This window comes from Artibeus jamaicensis, unplaced genomic scaffold (assembly GCF_021234435.1).
Source record: "Artibeus jamaicensis isolate MK-2021 breed Jamaican fruit bat unplaced genomic scaffold, CSHL_Jam_final contig_1028, whole genome shotgun sequence".
Taxonomy (NCBI): domain Eukaryota; kingdom Metazoa; phylum Chordata; class Mammalia; order Chiroptera; family Phyllostomidae; genus Artibeus; species Artibeus jamaicensis.
The window spans coordinates 3,280,866-3,299,822 of NW_026521201.1; the positions used below are offsets into that span (position 1 = coordinate 3,280,866).

The window sequence follows — 18,957 nt, forward strand, 5'->3', positions numbered from 1 at the left end:
AAGCCCAGGGATTCTTAATCTGCAGTGTGATTCATGAGTGAACTTCAAGAAATCTATGAAATTCCTGAAATGTTATGTAAAATTTGGTAGACATGTATGGTATCTGCACACTTTTCTAGGAAGTCAAGACGGCCGTCTCTGGAGCAATGTCTTGTTCTGTTTTACTTTGCATTGGTTTTGTTTGTTTGTTTTAACTATGGTCTCCTTTAATAATCTGCATGATTTTAGAGCCTGGGGAAATTCCAGAAAGATTAGACAAAACACTTGCGGTTTTAAATAGGTTATTCTGTTCAACTTTCAAGGTCCCTGAGTAGGAGCTGGCAACCAGCAACCTGTCCTGGGACACCTACCTTGGGCTTATTAGAAATGAACGAATTTAGGGAACCTTTCCAAACTTGGTCATTCTTCCATGCTTTGTTGTTTCAGGGAAAAGGGGTGTGCATGCTGGGATGGACAAAAGACCTGTAGTGAGTAGGTTGTCGGTTATTTAGCTTGTAAGATCGGTTGACTCCACTCCACCCCACCCCACCCCCACTTGTTTACTGAAGTGTCACCTACCAAGCTGAATTAGAAGAGAAAACTGAAGAAATTTCATCAGAGAAACTAATGCTGTGCTGTCTCCTATTTCTTGGTCTCATCCCACATTCAATGAACACTTGAAATTTGGTAACATTTGATTCTGGGGTCAGTATAAGTAACATATTTCCTGGTTTTAATAAATTGACAGACCCCTTTTAACAGCAACCTCCTATCACCTATGTAACATCGCCAGTTATGTTATTTTACATCTCCAAGTCAAACACTGCCCTGTGTACTAAATACTAGTTTCAAGGTAACATGATATAGTTGAAAGAGTATTGACTTAAAATTTAGAATATTAGATCCCAGTTTTAGTTCTACCAGTTATTAGTTGTAATCTGAGCAAGATTCTACACCTAACAGGGAAATTAATACTTGCCCTCTTACCTCAAAATATTATGAGGATCAGATAACAATGATATGTAAGTGCTTTGTCAACTGCATAGTGCTATATGTGTATATATGTAGTTTTATTCAAAATCTATATGTAGAAGTATCAAAATTACAGATCGGTTAGAACCGAAAGGGATTGTAGGAGATCAGCATGCCCAGCTTCTTTATTTTAAAGATGGAGAAACTGAGACCGAATATAAAAGGTCACCAATAAATAATCTGTTAGAAAAGGCCTGTAATCAGTCACTTTTGAATTTGTTAACAGTTTTCATCCTTATTTTAAGGGCCTTGGTTGCCCTTGATTGGAGATTCTTTTTGATTCATGGATACTATGGATCAGCCCTATATTTAATCACTAATTAAGAGTACTAAAGGTAACATTTCCAAAGAGAATGTACTACTAATAAAGTCCTCCTCAAGCCTAAAAATTGCCAACCAAATGCCTCTTGGTCTGATTTATTTCCATACAGTTGGAGGTGGAGGTATTGCAGAGGATGTGTGCTACTGTATCTCTGACCATCTAAGATGAATTATAAACCAGAGGTGGTCACTTGAAGCAAAATATCTCAAATTTTATTTTTTTACAAAAGGTAAAATGTTTATAATGAAAAGAGTCTAAACTGGATCCTACAAAATGAAGTGATTCCATGGGCTTTACATAAAAATGTTAGTAGACTCCCCCAATCCTTTTAATTCTTATTCTCTGCATCTATTTGCATTTGTAAATACATCATACTTGCTGTATTGTTTTAAGAGGAAATCCTTTGGCAAAGTTTTCCCCTCCCATATTTCCTACCTAAATTAGACGCTTAAAGAAGAAAATTAATTAGGAGAAAGTTAACCCAGTTCTTCCAAACTATGCATCAGAGTCTTGTAATATATCTTCACTCCCTCCTCCTGTCCTTTGATGACAGAATTTCTGGTAGCCTCACCACTGTTGCTATAGAGACAGTGATATCACCAGTTGTGATTCTGATGTCACTCACCAGTCCTAAAAAGGGGCAGGTACATGGAAGGCTGGAGGAGTAAACAAGATCTTGAGCTGAGCAAGAACATCCCAGCATCTTCATTGACTTTAAAAGTGTATTCTGGAGTCTTCTGTAGTCACTATTCCAGTACTACAAAGGTAGGATACCCCACTGAACTGATAAAACAGCTCATTTTCTGATCCCTGTAGTTATGAGGGAGAATTCATTGACAAGTGATGGGTCTCGCTGCCCAGCCCATTTTAATTTTACATGAGTCTTCTGGAAATATATGAACTTCTCAGTTGGCAGCATTCTAGCTAAACCTACCATTTTTGCTGAAGTTTTTACTTTGTTACAGGTTCACCAGACTAATCCTTTTGGGGATATTCCTGGTTCTTACTCCCTGCTTCTTAGTTTTACAATGAGACTGGAAGCTCAACTCCCTGCTGACTTTTCCTCTTCTTTGTGTGGCTGTTCCAAAAGTTCTTTTCTTTCTAGTGCTCTGATAGCAAAACCAGACTGGTATAGCTCCGAGTCCCAGTTCTCATCCTTTCATCCTCTTGCTATTGTTTCTGAAGCCTTGACTAAATAACAGAACTGGGAAGTAGCAAGATATATAGATAACCATGTTGACAAAGTGTCTCTCCCAATAAGGCATAGAGGAAGGAGCTATTACTAGGGTAGAGTGAAAATCAAGGAGATCCACAGGCAAGTTTAACAGTGATTAGTACAGTTGAGAGAGAGATACACACTTCTAATCCTTATTTAAACAAAACCATTTGAAGCAGATTTCAACAATCTAATTTGTTAGGTGTCTAACAATATGTCAAACTCTTAGGGAATGAGAGGGGAAAAAAAGAGAATTTATATAATAGAAGACATTTCTTTAATAAAACCCAATTAAATTTCAAAACGATTATATATGTATCAACTTTACAAAAGCTTCATGTATTCCACCCGTAATTTCAGATTTCCTATGAACTTAGGAACTTTGAATAAACAGGAGCCTCTTGCTTATGATGAACATAGGAGAAAATGTCTCGAGATAGAGCTAAGGTTTGGGGCACAGCAACTATAATCACATCCCTATGTTGTTTATGCCCTTCCTGGCTGATACAGTCATTTGCATTACTCCTCAATTATTATTGAAGTAATAATTACACTGTTGTTTTTAATGAACATTAAGCTCAGTCCTATAATAGGCTGGAGGATCCCTCTACTGGCCATAGAAAAATTTCATGTTTTCCAGGATGTTAACCTGCAGATCTGTAATATTTAAAGGAATATATCCACTGGTTTTAATATTCCCCTCTCTGGACCTCTGTTTCCTAAATGAGGAAGTGAGAATAAATGGTAAATTTATCTTTACACTGTACATAGTTAGCTTTCTTTTCTCATCAAATTTAATAGATAACACAAAGCAACCTTTTTTATTTTCCACCCTAACTCAAGGACATTATTCACCAACTTTGAAGTTAAGAAATGTATGTATCCATTCATTGGCTAAATTAAACTCTTCATGTTGTGTTTCCTCTTTTCCATTTCCTTATGGAAAATGTATATAGATTTAGAAGTTTAAATGTCATTATAATCAAAAGATATTTGATTACCTCTTTATATATATATATATATATATATATTATATATATATATATATATATATATATATATATATATATATTTAAGCTTCCTAAGTTATCCTGGATAATAGTGTGTATGTACATACACACTATTATCCAGGATAACTTAGGAAGCTTAAAGTTTAAAACAAACTTAGTGGATGCAAATATATATGTAGAAGACATAGAAAAATAGAATAAAAGTATTAGGACATATGTAAGTGAAAATGTTTGCTGGCTATATATGACTAGTTCTATACTTTCTGTTTATGAAAGAAGTACAAGAGCACTTCTGAGATGTTGATTTACTAGTATTACTGGAATAGGAAAGTGTGTTAATAAATCATTGGGTATTTATATCTTAAATCTCCAGGGTGAAATTATCCCTAAAAGGTGTCAAACTTCAAGAAAACCTAATTGTATGGCTTACCACCATAGCAAACTTGCACAATTTTTTTTTTGTTCTCATGTTTTCCAATTTAAGAAAGAAAAATTGAGCTATCTGGAATTAGAAATAAGCAGTATTTGTATGTATTCTTTCTGCACACAATTATGAAATACCAACTTCAAGATACTAGCTACTATGAGGGATACCAAGATGGATAAAAAAAATGCATCTGCCCTCTTAAAGCCAGCCATCTAATAAAGGAGATAGAATATATGATATATGTGAACAATTAAAGTGCTAAGATAATATAAAAATTAAAACAATATTTGATGGAAACTTTGATAATAGAACACTTACATTCAATTTGGTATTTAGAAAGTATTTCATGGATGGGTAAGATTTGACCTGGACTATGAAGCAAGGTGGGATTTACAGGGATTTTTTTAGGGGGCTGGATGTGTATTCCAAGAGAGTACAATACTCTAATGTCTCCTATTTGAACGTCTTAGCAGAGATAATATATGGAAGTCAATTGATCAGGAAGCTCATTATGACATTAACTATTAATTTTCTTGTATAGCATGAGGATGTATATTTCTCTCAAGTTCTTAAAGGAATACTTATAAAATGTTTTGAGATCCATGAATTCAGGGTACTTATTCTCCATTCTGGCTACTTATCTACTGACTTGCTTTTCAAGCAAGTTTGAAGTTAGGCTAAAAACTGTCAGTTTCTTCATTGTTAAATAAGCCTATATATCAATAATTTGAAAGTGGAAAGTAATCATTTCAGAAATTACTGGCCAGAAGATGAAACTCTTTTTTCATCTGGAAACCATCTGACTGCACCAAGAATAAGATCTGGACTTTACATTTGAATGTCATCTTCTGATTATCCCTTATGTACTACATGTGAAAAATAATGAGTCCAAGTCATTATTTGGTAATAAGAGCAATAGGGTTCATATGTAAAAGTAGTCATCTTTGTGTTTTTCCATTACAGATTCCTTATATTACATGGCAGGAGGAGTGGGTAAACTTAGAGATAGTAAAGACAACATCAGATTAATCAAGAGCTTTCTTCATATTGCAGAATCCGTCCTCAGTAAGAGTAAGTGATCACATAATTTCCTTACTTTTGGGTTTTAATTTTCATCCATTTGCATTGTGATATATAGCTTAAATAAATCAGTAGGTACTATTGGTGTAGTCATTTTCTGTTAGAAGTCATTTATTAAGGTGAAACATAAACATTAGTTAAGAGACTTGCATGTCAACATTCCAGGACAGTCCATTTCCAAGACTTATCATTCTTTGGCCAAGTAGTAGTACATCCATTTATTACTTTATAATAATGATTTGGGCATAAGAATATTTACATTTAATAGTAAGCTTCTAAGAGACAGTACGAGGTTTAACTTCATAGACATTAATAGCTTCCTCATTGGGGTTAAAAACAACATTAAAAAAGATAACAAAAAAGGTTATAAATTTCAGAGAAAATTTTTAAAGAAAAGAATATATCATTATCTTTCAGGAGCTAGCCATCTGTCTCAGAGAGGATCTCCCTCATAAGTCCAAACCCAGAGATTCTCAATTCTAGATATGTGTTAGAATCGCCCACAGAGCTTTTAAGAAATTCAGTGCCTAAGTTCCCCTACCTTAAAACCATCAAAATAAGATTTTCTGTGGGGTGGTATCTCAGATTCAGTATTTTTGAAACAGCTTTCTGGGTGATTCTAATCACAGTGGAGAAACTATTTCTTACCCATGGAATTGTATTACAGTGTCAGGAAGAGTAAAGGAAACTGTTTCGTGGGCTCAGTAATCTGAGCCAGTGATTGGGGTGTTAAAAACAAGTTCAGATCCTGTAGGAATAAAGAACAAAATTCAATGTCACTATGAAAAATAGGAGAAGCTTTTGGACTTTATTTTAGCAGAATTTCAGTATATTTGTTAGAATCAAAACATGAATATATGTGTATGTTTCACAAAGATGTTTGGGGATGTTGGGGAAGGAAATATTGGCCATCTTATTTCTATGTTGCTTATTGAAAAAACATAGATCTAAGCAACATTTATAGTGAAGGGCTCTATCAGTGTGGAAGTCTAGTGGTAGAAGTTTGGCACAGAAAAAGGGAAAAGAGAAGCTTCTCATACCTATAGATTATTTTTTTCTTTTTTTTATTTTATTTTTATTTTTTTAAATTGATTATGCTGTTACAGTTGTTCTATTCCCCCCTTCATTCCCCTCCACCCTACCCCCCATCCCCACCATTACCCCCCTTTAGTTTATGACCATGTGTCTCAAGTCCTTTAGATTCTATATTTCCCATGCTATTCTTGCCCCCCATCTATTTTCTATCTACTGTCTATGCTACTTATTTTCTGTACCTTCTCCCCCCTTCTCCTCCTCCCACTCCCCTGTTGCTAACCCTCCTTGAGATCTTCATTTCTATGTTTCCACTCCTGATCTAGCTGTCCTTTTAGTTTGCTTTTGTTTTAGGTGTGGTTGTTAATAACTGTGAGTTTGTTGTCCTTTCACTGTTCATGTTTCTTTAACTTCTTTTTCTTAGATAAGTCCCTTTAACATTTCATATAATAAGGGCTTGGTGATGATGAACTCCTTCAATTTGATCTTATCTGAGAAGCACTTTACCTGTCCTTCCATTCTAAATGAAAGTTTTGCTGGGTAGAGCAATCTTGGTTGTAGGTCTTTGGATTTCATGACTTGGAATACCTCTTTCCAGCCCCTTCTTGCCTGTAAGGTCTCTTTTGAGAAATCTGCTGACAGTCTGATGGGTACTCCTTTGTAGGTGATTGTCCCCTTAGCTCTTGCTGCTTCTAGGATTCTCTCCTTCATTTTAATTTTGGCTAATGTAATGATGATGTGCGTTGGTGTGTTCCTTCTTGGGTCCAACTTCTTTGGTACTCTCTGAGCTTCCTGGATTTTCTGGATGTCTATTTCCTTTGCCAGATTGGGGAAATTTTCCTTTATTATTTGTGCAAATAAGTTTTCCACTGGTGGCTGTGCCTTTCCCCTTTCTGGTACCCCTATAATTCGGATATTGGAGCGTTTAAAGATGTCCTGGAGGTTCCTAAGACTCTCCTCATTTCTTTGAATTCTTGCTTCCTGACTCTTTTCTGTTTGGCCATTATTTGCTTTCTTCTGGTCCACTCCATTGATTTGAGTCCCAGTTTCCTTTTCATCGCTATTGGTTTCCTGTGCAATTCCATTCATTTCAATTAGTTTCGCCTTCATATGTTTGTCTAATTTGTGGCTATAATCAACCAGTTCTGTGAGGATCCTGATCACCAGTGTTTTAAACTGTGTGTCTGAGAGTTTTGCTATTTCTTCATCACTTAGGTCTATGGGCTCTGGGACTTTGAGAACTTGCGACATTTTTGGTCTGTTCTGGCCCTTTAAGTCTGAGAAGCGGTGCCTTGGACTCCCAGGTCGCTGGGTTGTGACGCTGTATGTGGGGGCGTGGTCAGAGCGGGGAAATGGCGGCGCCCTCTACTGCTGCTTGCAGCGGGGACGCCGGCCCGGTCCAACCGCCCACTCCCTCGCCTGTCCGCTGGAGCACAAATAGGCGACCACAGTCAACACGCAGCACTGCTTCCCCGCTGTCTCCTCCGCGGTCGCTTGCCTGGTGGCTCGCTCGGTCACTCACTAGGTCCAACCCTGCGCCTGGATTCCGAGTCTGGATTCCGCGCCTGAGCCCGTCTGACCGAGTCTTCCTGTGCTACCCCGCTCCACCAGCCACTGGTTTCGCCCCTTACCGGTCAGGCTGAAGAATTTGTTGTTAACGGACTTCCGAAAAGTTCAATTTTCCGTGTTCTGGCTGTGATTTCTGTTGCTAATATTTAGTTGTCCCTAAACTTGGTTGTGTGAGAAGGCACGGCACATCCACCTATACCTCCATCTTGGCAGAAGTCCAGAAGAGTTTTAGAGTGTACAGCTCTCTCAGTTGTTGACACGCGTCAGCCGCGCCTCAATCTCACGTGTGAATTCCCGGGTGTTAGGCTCCAGTCCCTGGAGTCTCCGGAGTTGCCCGCGCTTTTCCTAGAAAGCTACGGATCAGACTATAGAGGGTGAGGGCCAGAGTACAGCCAATCCTCTCCAGCGCCGGTGCTCTTCCTGGCCCGACCTCTCCCCGGGCCCAGGTAAACCTGCGGCCCGACTCCTACTTGCCCTTCCGCTGCGACGAACCCCCCACCCCTATAGATTATTAGTGGGAAAATATCATAGTAACTAGTCATGTTCCCAAGGACTAGCAAACAAGATGCAGTGGAAGGTGGATGAGAATAATGCCAAAGGGGTATTTTGAATAAGGTCTGTGATGCTCAGTTGTGAAGTGATAGGACAAAAGCAGCAAGGATAAGCAATTCTTTCCAGAAAAATGGCTGCAAATGACAGAGGTATATAGTAGCAGCAAGAGGGAGGCTTGTGGTGCAAAGAGACAACTAAAATGAATATCAGCTCTCTGGCTTAGAAGACCAGGTTGATGTTGGTGTCGTTACAGAAATTAAAGAATAGAGAAAAGTGTTAGGACAGTTATAAAAGAATCAGTATCAGCAAGGGCATTGCTGCCTCCACCTACAGATGCCCATTGGGTGGTGCATATGACATCTTTCTTCTGCCATTCAGAAGTTTGGCTGAACCAGTGAGACAGAATTTCTCCAGGATCCTTGGCTAATTGGAGGAGAGATTGATATAAGGAAGAACTACTAGACTTACTGCTAATAAAAGTAAGTTAGTGGTATACAAATTAGTGAAAAACAAACTGTATATTACTTTACAAAATAGTTGGTGGGGTGAAAACAGGCGGTGAGAAGTAAATTAACTTTATTTTGATCATGTTGAACTTTGACCATCTACTGAAAATCCAAGATGTTGGAAGGGCTGTCAAACAAGGACACAAGGAGCAGGACATGGCTGCTTAGGTTCTTTCATAAACAAATTTATACTAAGCACCTCTTAATAGCCCAGGCACTGGCTTTAGCAAAACATGTGTAAGAAATCTTTGTACAGTTGGGAGCTAAGGATGAAGATATTCAGAGTTAGCTGAGTTTGAAGTAGCTCTTGGGATAGATCCCTATTGAAAGCATAGATCCTATTTTTCACAACTCAACTATTCACCTTTTTCTCCTTACTTTTATACAACTTGTCCTTCTGATGACCTTTTTTTTTTTCTAGCTCCAGATGTCGGACAGGGTTAACTGGTTACAAAGCCAAAATGGGGTATGCAAAGTTGATGTCTATTCACCCGGAGATAGCCAGCCCCAAGACTGGAAAACGGTAAGTTGTCAACCTCCTTGCAAATACTGGGTTAGCAATATGTGGAGAGCCATTAAGAATAGCCCCATTTTTTCCATCCTACCAGGCACCTATTTTTGAAGACTGACTTCTTGGGAGGAAAAAATGAATTCTTTAAGGATAAAAAATTTGCATCTATAATATTTGGAATATATTCCTATAGTATGGTATTTATTAGGAGAAATATGCTACAATTAATGAAAAATATATATTACAACTGTAAAAGTTTATTCATAAAAAGTATTTCTGAAATATAAGCAGTCTCAAAATTGTCAAAACTTCAAACTGTCATCTAAATAATATGTCATTCTGCCTTCATTGTTCAACAAACATTTATTAAATACTAATATCAGGCACTTAAGTCAGGATCCATTCAGAAGATGGAAACCACATCAGTACTTTAATGTTACAAAACTTTATTAATGGTGGTTACCCAAGTTAACTATGAAAAGCTGTGAAGAGGACTCTTAGAGTTCTAGAGTAGCAAATGAGAAAGCAGTTACTATGCGTAGGCTGAGAGACAGTTAACAAGGAAGAAACTAAGAATCCACAAAAGTTCCCTCTTTCTCAACCAAAAGCTGCTTAAGATCTCTGTGGAGAGAGTGTGGTTGCCAGAGGAACACACAGCCTGCTGCTTCCGGAGATGGATGCCAGAGGGTATAGATGGATACCCTCTGCTATGACCAGAGAGTATCCCCACAATGCCTTCTATTAACAAAGCCAGAGAAAGAAATGTTTAATGGAACCAGTTGCAGTGTCACAAAGCAAGACAAAGCAGGATTAACTTGAAGTTGAGAGACAATAATGGATAAACTGGTGCTGACTCTTAGGCTCACATATATAAGAATAGATAGAATTCTCTCCCTGTAAGGGTTTCATAAACTAATAGAATCACTATTGTAATCCTTATCCTTAATATCAAACACTTATTTGCATGTAATGTCACATGACCCATCTTCTGTTTGTCCAAAATGTATTTAGTCTATATAGCCTAAGAGATAAAACATTTACATATTTGTGTAAGACATTAAGACATACAGATAATAAATATCCATTTACTATGCAGTAAGTGCCAACCAAATGTGCGTCTACCAGATCTTTTATTTACCTCTGTTTTTATTTAGAAAAACAAAAGATAGATGAGTTTCAAATATTAAATCAAATTAACAGAAATTTATTCATGTTTTAGTAAGTCAGAAGCACTCTGAGGAATGAAAAAAGTAACAAAACAATTTTTGCTCTCATAGACTTTACCATTAATTTGGGAAAATAAAGAATACACATGAAAATATAAATGTAATTTAAAACCTCTAAGTAACTGGCAGACACTAATTATAAGAAATCTATGATAATTCACCAAAAGGATTTTCTGGATAATAATTGTGATAGGTGTTTCAAGAACAGATCATTTCAAGGTAGGAGATAGTCAGGACAAATTTTATAAGTATGTTTAGTTGAGCTAGAAGTGAAGAAGAATAGGATAGAAGATATTTACAGCATGGACCAAAAGTAGATTTATGGTTGTAAGTGTACAAAACACAGTTTAATCTTGTATTATTATTTGTTAATTATTGTATTACTTTCCATAAGAACAGCTGTAAACCTACTTTTGTCCCACCCTGTATGTTGACTTAAAACTAAGTTACCGAAACAAAAGATGACTGAGGAAATGAAATTAAACCCCTTAACCCCTTTCGTATTCTTTCCCAGGACATGACAATTTTCACTGGCCTTAATTAAGAAAGACTCAAATAATTTGATAGCCACCTTCCCCAAGTGCTCAGGTTATTATTACTGCATCAGAAGAGAGAGGTAAAGGTTGCCAGATATCTCAGGGGCTTGGAAGATAGATGTTTGGTTGTACACTGCACTGATAGAAAAACAAAGGAGGTTCATCTGTCAGTCAGTCACTATAACTTCATCAACCATTTTTTGCAAAATTATTCTGAATCAAGTAGATTAATAGACATAGGGTACACACATTTTAGGCTTAAAAAACCCAGACAATAAAAATCTATAAACACAGCAAGCTAAGACAACTCTTTATACTCCATTGAAAAGTTCTATGCCATGCTGTAGGTTTGTAGTTTTTTAAAAATATTCTGTGAAAGAATTGAAAAGTATAGAAGAATAAATCCCACATTTGCATCAATAAGACTTACCTGTACTGTTTAGTCCAATTATGGAAACATCTATTAGCAAAGGGTGTACCTTTCTTTAAGTAAGTACTTATTATTAAGGGATAATTTTCCAAAAAAGGGTAAAATCAAGATTCCCAATCAGATATGAAAATGAATGCATGTTAAATAACTCATTGATGAGGAAGTTGATGTTAAAACCAGTGTTAAAACCAGTTCAAAGGAGAATAAAAAAGATAGTTATAGATTAGGAATAAACTTGCCTTTTCCACAGTGGGGAAGGGAAGTCAGCTGAACTTCCACTAGACAGAATTTATATTCTATGTAATATAATTTATAATACATATTTACAGACGTATAGAATTCTTTTGCATTGCTATCAGTATCTACAGCTTACAGAGATGTAAAATAGCTTCCATAGAATTAGAAATAGATTAAAGCTGTAACAGGTGTGTTCAAACTTTTGGCGTCTCTGGGCCACACTAGAATAAGAAAAATTGTCTTGGGCCACACGTTAAATACTCAAACTTTAATGAAAACTGGTGACCAAAAAAAAGGTTTAAGTAACTTCATGATTCTGTATCAGGCCACATGTGGCCCACGGGCCACAGGCTGTACACCCCTGCTCAGTACCCCTAGTCTATAAACTATGGACTATAGACAATGCATAGTTTTTTATTGAAGCACAAGATTTTTTCCCTATAGTTGCCTTTATTTTAATAAAAATTCTCAAAGTAAGATAACTTTTAGTCACAAAATAATGACAGTCTAATCAGATTTGGTGTGATTATTTAAATAAGTGCAACCACTGGCTAGGCCTTCTTGAGTTTGCTTTGCTGAAAGATTTCTTAAAGAATCTCAGATTGGACTTGTAAAGCCCTTAATTATTTGCAATCCTGAGACTAGGAATTCAAAGGTAAAAAACTCTCTCCACCAGGTTTTACCTGCAGTTCCTGGAACAAGCATGTACGCCATTGGATTTCTCTGATACCATGTTCCTAAATATAGTACCAACCACTGATATTAATCATAACTTTTTATCAAAGTATTTTCTATTCTTTCTATTTTACAAAGAAAACTGAGGAGAAAGAGATATGTAATTATACTACTACACACCAGTAAAGTACAGACCAGGAGTACTCATTAACACACATAGGACAATTTCTACATCCACACACATCTCTTATACAACCTAAGTGGCAAAAATGAACACATTCTTTAATAGACCCAAAGATATAGTCTTTCTGCAGAGTAATAAAAAATAAGAACCAAAAGCATATAAAGTATGCTTATTTATCAGTGTTTCAGTATTATATTTTATTTAGAAATGATCTAAATATTTCATGACTATTCATGAATTAACCCAATATAATACAAGTCCACTGTTTTAAATCATATAAAGATGTTGGAAATTTATCATCAAGCTCACATACTATAAAACATAACCTGAAATAAAGTTTTCAGAATAATTATTCAAAATGATTAAAAACAAATTTATATTTTTCATGATCTTAAACATTAAGTAAGAGTAATACTAACTGATTGAATCTAACAACATAAATTTATGAAGAGCATATCAAAGTAAAATAAAAATGTATACTTGTATTACATTTAACACTGGTAAATCAGAAAAGACATACCTAAATTATATATTAGGGTGGCTAAAAAGTCCATATGGTTTTTTCCATAAAAGAAAAGACATATTTTTCATTTTCACCAATAACTTTGATACTTTGAGCATGTTAACTAAGTCCCACATGATATAATGTTGATTGTTTTCAATTAATGTCTCAATTTAATCTCTACCAACTTCAACTGGTCTACCTGATCTTGGAGTATTGTCCAGAGAGAAATCTCCAGCACCAAACGTTGTAAACCACTTCTGACATGTTAAGATTAGTCATAGCACCTTCTCCATACACTGCACAAATCTTTATTTGCATTTTTACCCTTCTTTAAATAATAAAGTGTAATATGCTGGAAATGTTGCTTATTTTCTTCCATCTTCAGTATTAAAATGGCTACACAAAAATTCACCTATTTTGATAAGTGTTCTTTTTAATGCATGGTGAAATGACAGCTGTTGCCATACAATCTAACAAAATTGTTTCAAATGAAGTTAAAGACAACTAAGCATTATGAGAGTCATCTTATGGAAAAAAAACAAACTTTTTGGGTAACCCAATACAAATTAACTTTTATTTTACATTTGATAAAGTTAAAATAGTTCCTTTGAACTAAGAGCAGGGAAAATATTTTTAATGATCTCTTACTTTTTAACTTTAAGTATTTTTAATTATAGTTGACATACAATATATTAGTTTCAGGTATACAACTCAATGATCAGACATTACATAGCTTACTAAGTGATCACCCTCATAAATTTACTACCCACCTGACACCATACATAGTTATTACACTATTATTTATTGATGTTATTCCCTATGGTGTACTTTATATCCCCATATAAAGTACTATAAATGTAGTACTTTTCTGTACTACATTCTGTACTACATATAGTCCTAGAATGTAGGACTATTCTGTAACTACACCTTTTTTTACCCAGTCTCCAACCATCCCTCACATCAGGCAACTGTCAAAATGTTTTCTGTATCTAAGAGTCTATATCTGTTCTGCTTGTTTGTTAATTTTCTTACCTACTCTTGTTTACCTAGCTTAGATTTATGTAACTTATCTAACTTAGTAAAGATCCACCTAACTTATGTAAACTTAAGTTACTAAAATATTTTTGAGTTAGGCTCTATAAGAATACCTTTCCCAGTCAAAATGGAGATGTTTTTAGTTTAATGGACTTTATAATCTAACTTATTAATACAATGTGGAGGTAAAAAAAAACATTATTATTTAATGCTTTTCTGAATGACAGACACATAATGAGACTGTAGCTTATAGCCTCAGTCAGCCATTAGATTCAATTATACAGTTTTCAACAAAAAGTCACAAGGCATACAAAGAAACAGGAAAGTATGGACCATATGAAGAAAAAAACTGAAATATATAAAGCATTTACTGATGAAACTACAGGGAGAAACAGACAAAAACACAATCATACTTGGGGACCTTAATACTCCAATGAGAGCTCTACATAGATCATCTGCACAGAATATCAAAAAGGAATATCAACCTTAAATGACACAGTAGACCAAATGGACATAATAGATGTTTACAGAGCCTTTCATCCCAGAACCTCTTCTTCTCTAGTGCACAAAAAACATTCTCAAGGATAGACCATATGTTGGGTCACGAAACTAGCTTCAACGAATTCAGAAGATTGAAATTATACTAAGCATATTCTGTGTCCACAATGCTTTGAAATTAGATATCAACTTCAGCCCTCACCAACATGGCCCAGTTAGTTGAGCATCATCCCATAAGCCAAAAGGTTATGGATTTGATTCCCAGTCAGGGCACATACCTAGGTTATGGGTTCGGTCGCTGGTCAGGACACATACAAAGGACAACCAATCAATGTTTCTCACATCGATGTGTCTTTCCCTCTCTTTCTCCCTCCCCTCCCCTCCCCTCTCTCTTAAAAAAAAATAGGAAGAAAGAAATCAACTGCAAAAAGGAAGTAAAAAATACATTGAGAATAAAAAACATACTACTAAAACATGACTGGGTCAAAGAAAAAATAAAAGGTGAGATCAAAAAAAATATAGAGACAAATGAGAATAACAATATGATACATCAAAACTTCTGGGGTTTCAAGAAAGCAATAATAAGACGGAAGTTTGTGTCATTACAGGCCTATTGCAAGAAACAAGAAAAACCCCAAGTAAACAACCTAACATTACATCTTAAAGAAGAACAAAAGCAACCCAAAGTCAACAGAAGAAAGGAAAAAATAAAAATTAGAGCAAGAAGAATGAAAAGAACTAGAGAACAAAAAGACTGTACAAAAATTAATACCACAAAAAGCCAGCTCTTTAAAAAAATTAAAATCAAAAACATCTGGCTTGACTCACTAAGGAAAAAAGAGAAAAGACTCATATAAACAAAATCAGAAATGAAAGAAATTACCACAAACATCACAGATATACAAAAGATCATGCTAGAATACCATGAAAGACTGTATGCCACAAAATTCAATCCTAGAAAAAATGGATAAATTCCTAGAAATATATAACTTCCTAGACTGAATCATGAAGACATGGTAAATCTAAATAGACTGATAAACAGTGAGGAAATTGAAACAACCATAAACAACCTCCCGCAAAATGAAAGTACAGGAACAAATGACTTCACTAGTGAATTCTACCAAACATTCAAAGATTTGACACCTATCCTTCTCAAACTCTTCCAAAACATTGAAAAAGAGGAAGTATTTTGTAACACATTTTGTGAGGCCAACATAACCCTGATACAAAAACCTGGCAAGGATAACATTAAGAAAGAAAACTACAGACCATAATCTCTGATGAATATGGATGCAAAAATCCTAAACAAAATAGTAGCAAATTGAATACAATACATTAAAAAAGGACTTCCGCCAAGATGGAGAGGTAGGTGGAGGAACGACCTCGCCTCTGTGCACAACCAAATCTAAGAACAGCTATTTTTAACAGCAGTCACAACCAAGCCACACGAAAAATCGACAATACGGAGTCCAAAGGACAACTAGATACTCAGCTGGACCGGTACGAGGAGCGAGGCGAGCAGAGGAGCAGGTTAGCAAGAAAAAATTCCCGGGGCGGTGCGCGGTATGCACAGGCGGCAACCGAGGGCGCTGATCGCAAGCGAGCTGGCGGCCGGAGCGCACAGGGAAGAGGCGTGGCGGTAGGTCCGTCCGTGGGTCGCGCGCATTTACGTGCGGAGAAGCCAGTGAGAAGGGAAGCCGGCGCGGGGCAGCAGGCTCGCACAATTGCGATCGGATAAACCCCAGGCGTGCGGAGTGACTGGATGCGCTGGGCTAGCGGAGGGGACGCCATTGCTCCCTCTCTGACCACGCCCCCACACACAGCGTCACAAACCAGCGACCTGGGTCGCCCCATCCTGGTAAACAACTAAGGCTTCCCTCCGCTCACTTAACAGCACGAATAGACCAAAAATGGCTCTAGGACAACTCAGAGCCCCAGAACCGATAGATCTAAGTGATGAAGAAATAGCCAGTCTTTCAGATGCACAGTTCAAAACACTGGTTATCAGGATCCTTACAGAACTGGTGGATTTTAGTCACAAATTAGAGAAACATATGGAAGCTAAACTAATTGAAATGAATGGTGATACAAAGAATACCAATAGTAATGGAAAGAAAATTGGGACTCAAATCAAGGGAGTGGACCAGAAGGAAGAAAAAAATGATCAAATAGAAAGGAATGAAGAAATAAGAATTCAGAAAAATGAGGAGAAGCTTAGGAACCTCCAGGACATCTTTAAACGTTCCAACATTCGAATTATAGGGGTACCAGAAGGGGGAAAGGAACAGCCACCAGTGGAAAACTTATTTGAACAAATAATAAAGGAGAATTTCCCCAAGATGGCAAAGGAAATAGACTTCCAAGAAATCCAGGAAGCTCAGAGAGTCCCAAAGAAGTTGGACCCAAGAAGGAACACACCAAGGCACATCATAATTACATTAGCCAAGATTAAAATGAAGGAGAGAATCCTAGAGGCAGCAAGAGCTAAGGGGACAGTCACCTACAAAGGAGTTCCCATCAGACTGTCAGCTGATTTCTCAAAAGAGACCTTACAGGCAAGAAGGGGCTGGAAAGAGGTATTCCAAGTCATGAAAACCAAAGATCTACAACCAAGATTGCTCTACCCAGCAAAGCTTTCATTTAGAATGGAAGGACAGATAAAGTGCTTCTCAGATAAGACCAAATTCAAGGAGTTCATCATCACCAAGCCCTTATTATATGAAATGTTAAAGGGACTTACCTAAGAAAAAGAAGATTAAAAAAGATGAACAGTGAAAGGACAGCAAACTCACAGTTATTAACAACCACACCTAAAACAAAAGCAAACTAAGAGGACAGCTAGATCAGGAGCAGAACCATAGAAATGAAGATCTCATGGAGGGTTAGCAACAGGGGGAGTGGGAGGAGGGGAAGGGGGGAGAAGGTACCGAAAATAAGTAGCATAGACAGTAGATAGAAAATAGATAGGGGGGAGGGTAAGAATAGCAGGGGAAATACAGAATCTAAAGAATTTGAGACACGTGTTCATGAACTAAAGGGGGGAAATGGTGGGGGAGGGGTATGCAGGGTGGAGGGGAATGGAGGGGGGAATAGAGCACATGTAATGGCATAATCAATAAAAAAAGTTAAAAAAATACATTAAAAAAATAATACATCATGATTAAGTGAGATTCATTCCAGCGGCACAGGCATGGTTCAACATATGCCAATCAATCCATGTGATACACAACATTAATAAAACAAATGGTAAAAAGCATACAAACTTATTCATGGATTTATAAAAAGTATAAGATACAACATCATTTATGATCAAAACATTCAATAAAACAGATACAGAAGTAAAGTACCCCAACATAAAAAGGCCTTACATGACAAACCTTCAGCCAATGTCATACTCAATGGTGAAAAACTAAAAGCTTTTTTTCTAAAATCAGGAACAAGACAAGGATGCCCACTCTCACCAATCTTATTTAACATAGTTCTGGAAGTCTTAGCCAAGAGCAATCAGGTAAGAGAAAGAAATAAAAGGCATCCACATAAGGGAGGAAGAAGTAAAAGCATCACTTTTTGTAGATGACATGATTGTATATATAGAAAACCCTAAAGGCTCTACCAAAAAGTTAATAGAAACAATAAGCAAAAACAGTCAAGTTGCAAGATATAAAATCAATGTACAAAAATCTACTACTTTTTTATATGCTGACAATGAAACTGTATTAAAAAAAAAAACAATTCCTTTTGCAACTGCAGCCAAAAGAATAAAATACCTAGGAAAAAGCTTAACAAAGGATGTGAAAAAATATATACTGAAAACTACAAGGCATTATTAACAGAAATCAAAAAAGACACAATGAAATGGAAAGATAATCCACACTCATGGATTGAAAAGAATCAACACAGTTAAAATGGCCATATTACCCAAAGCAATACACAGATTTAATGCAATCCCCATCAAAATCCCAATGTCATTTTTTAAAGTATACTTTATTGATTACACTATGACAGTTGTCCCATTCTTTTCTCTCCTTTATTCCCCTGTGCCCTGCACCATCCCTCTCTCCAGCAATTCCCCTCTTAGTTCATATCCATGGGTTGTATATATAAGTTCTTTGGCTTCTCCATTTCCTATACTATTCTTAACCTCCCCCTTTTTATTTTGTACCTACAAATTATGCTTCTTATTCCCTGTACCTTTTCCCCCATTCTTCTCCTCCCCCTATCCATTGATAACCCTACATGTGATCTCCATTTCTGTGATTCTGTTCCTCTTCTAGTTGTTTGCTTAGTTTTTTTTTAATTTTTTAGATTCACTTGTGATAGTTGTGAATTTGTTGTCATTTTACTGTTCACATTTTTTATCTTTTTCTCAGATAATTCCTTTTAACATTTCATATA

General features: G+C 36.4%; 1 protein-coding gene across 1 annotated transcript in view; it reads left to right on the top strand.

Moving 5' to 3' along the window:
* AKAP3 (A-kinase anchoring protein 3) overlaps nucleotides 1–18,957 on the top strand; it is a 43,369-nt gene that overhangs the window by 653 nt on the left and 23,759 nt on the right. Inside the window, exons 2-3 of the mRNA XM_037152893.2 lie at nucleotides 4,950–5,057; nucleotides 9,147–9,248. Coding sequence (XP_037008788.2) covers nucleotides 9,153–9,248 — 96 coding nt within the window. The 5' untranslated portion in view covers nucleotides 4,950–5,057; nucleotides 9,147–9,152. The remainder of the gene's footprint in view (nucleotides 1–4,949; nucleotides 5,058–9,146; nucleotides 9,249–18,957) is intronic.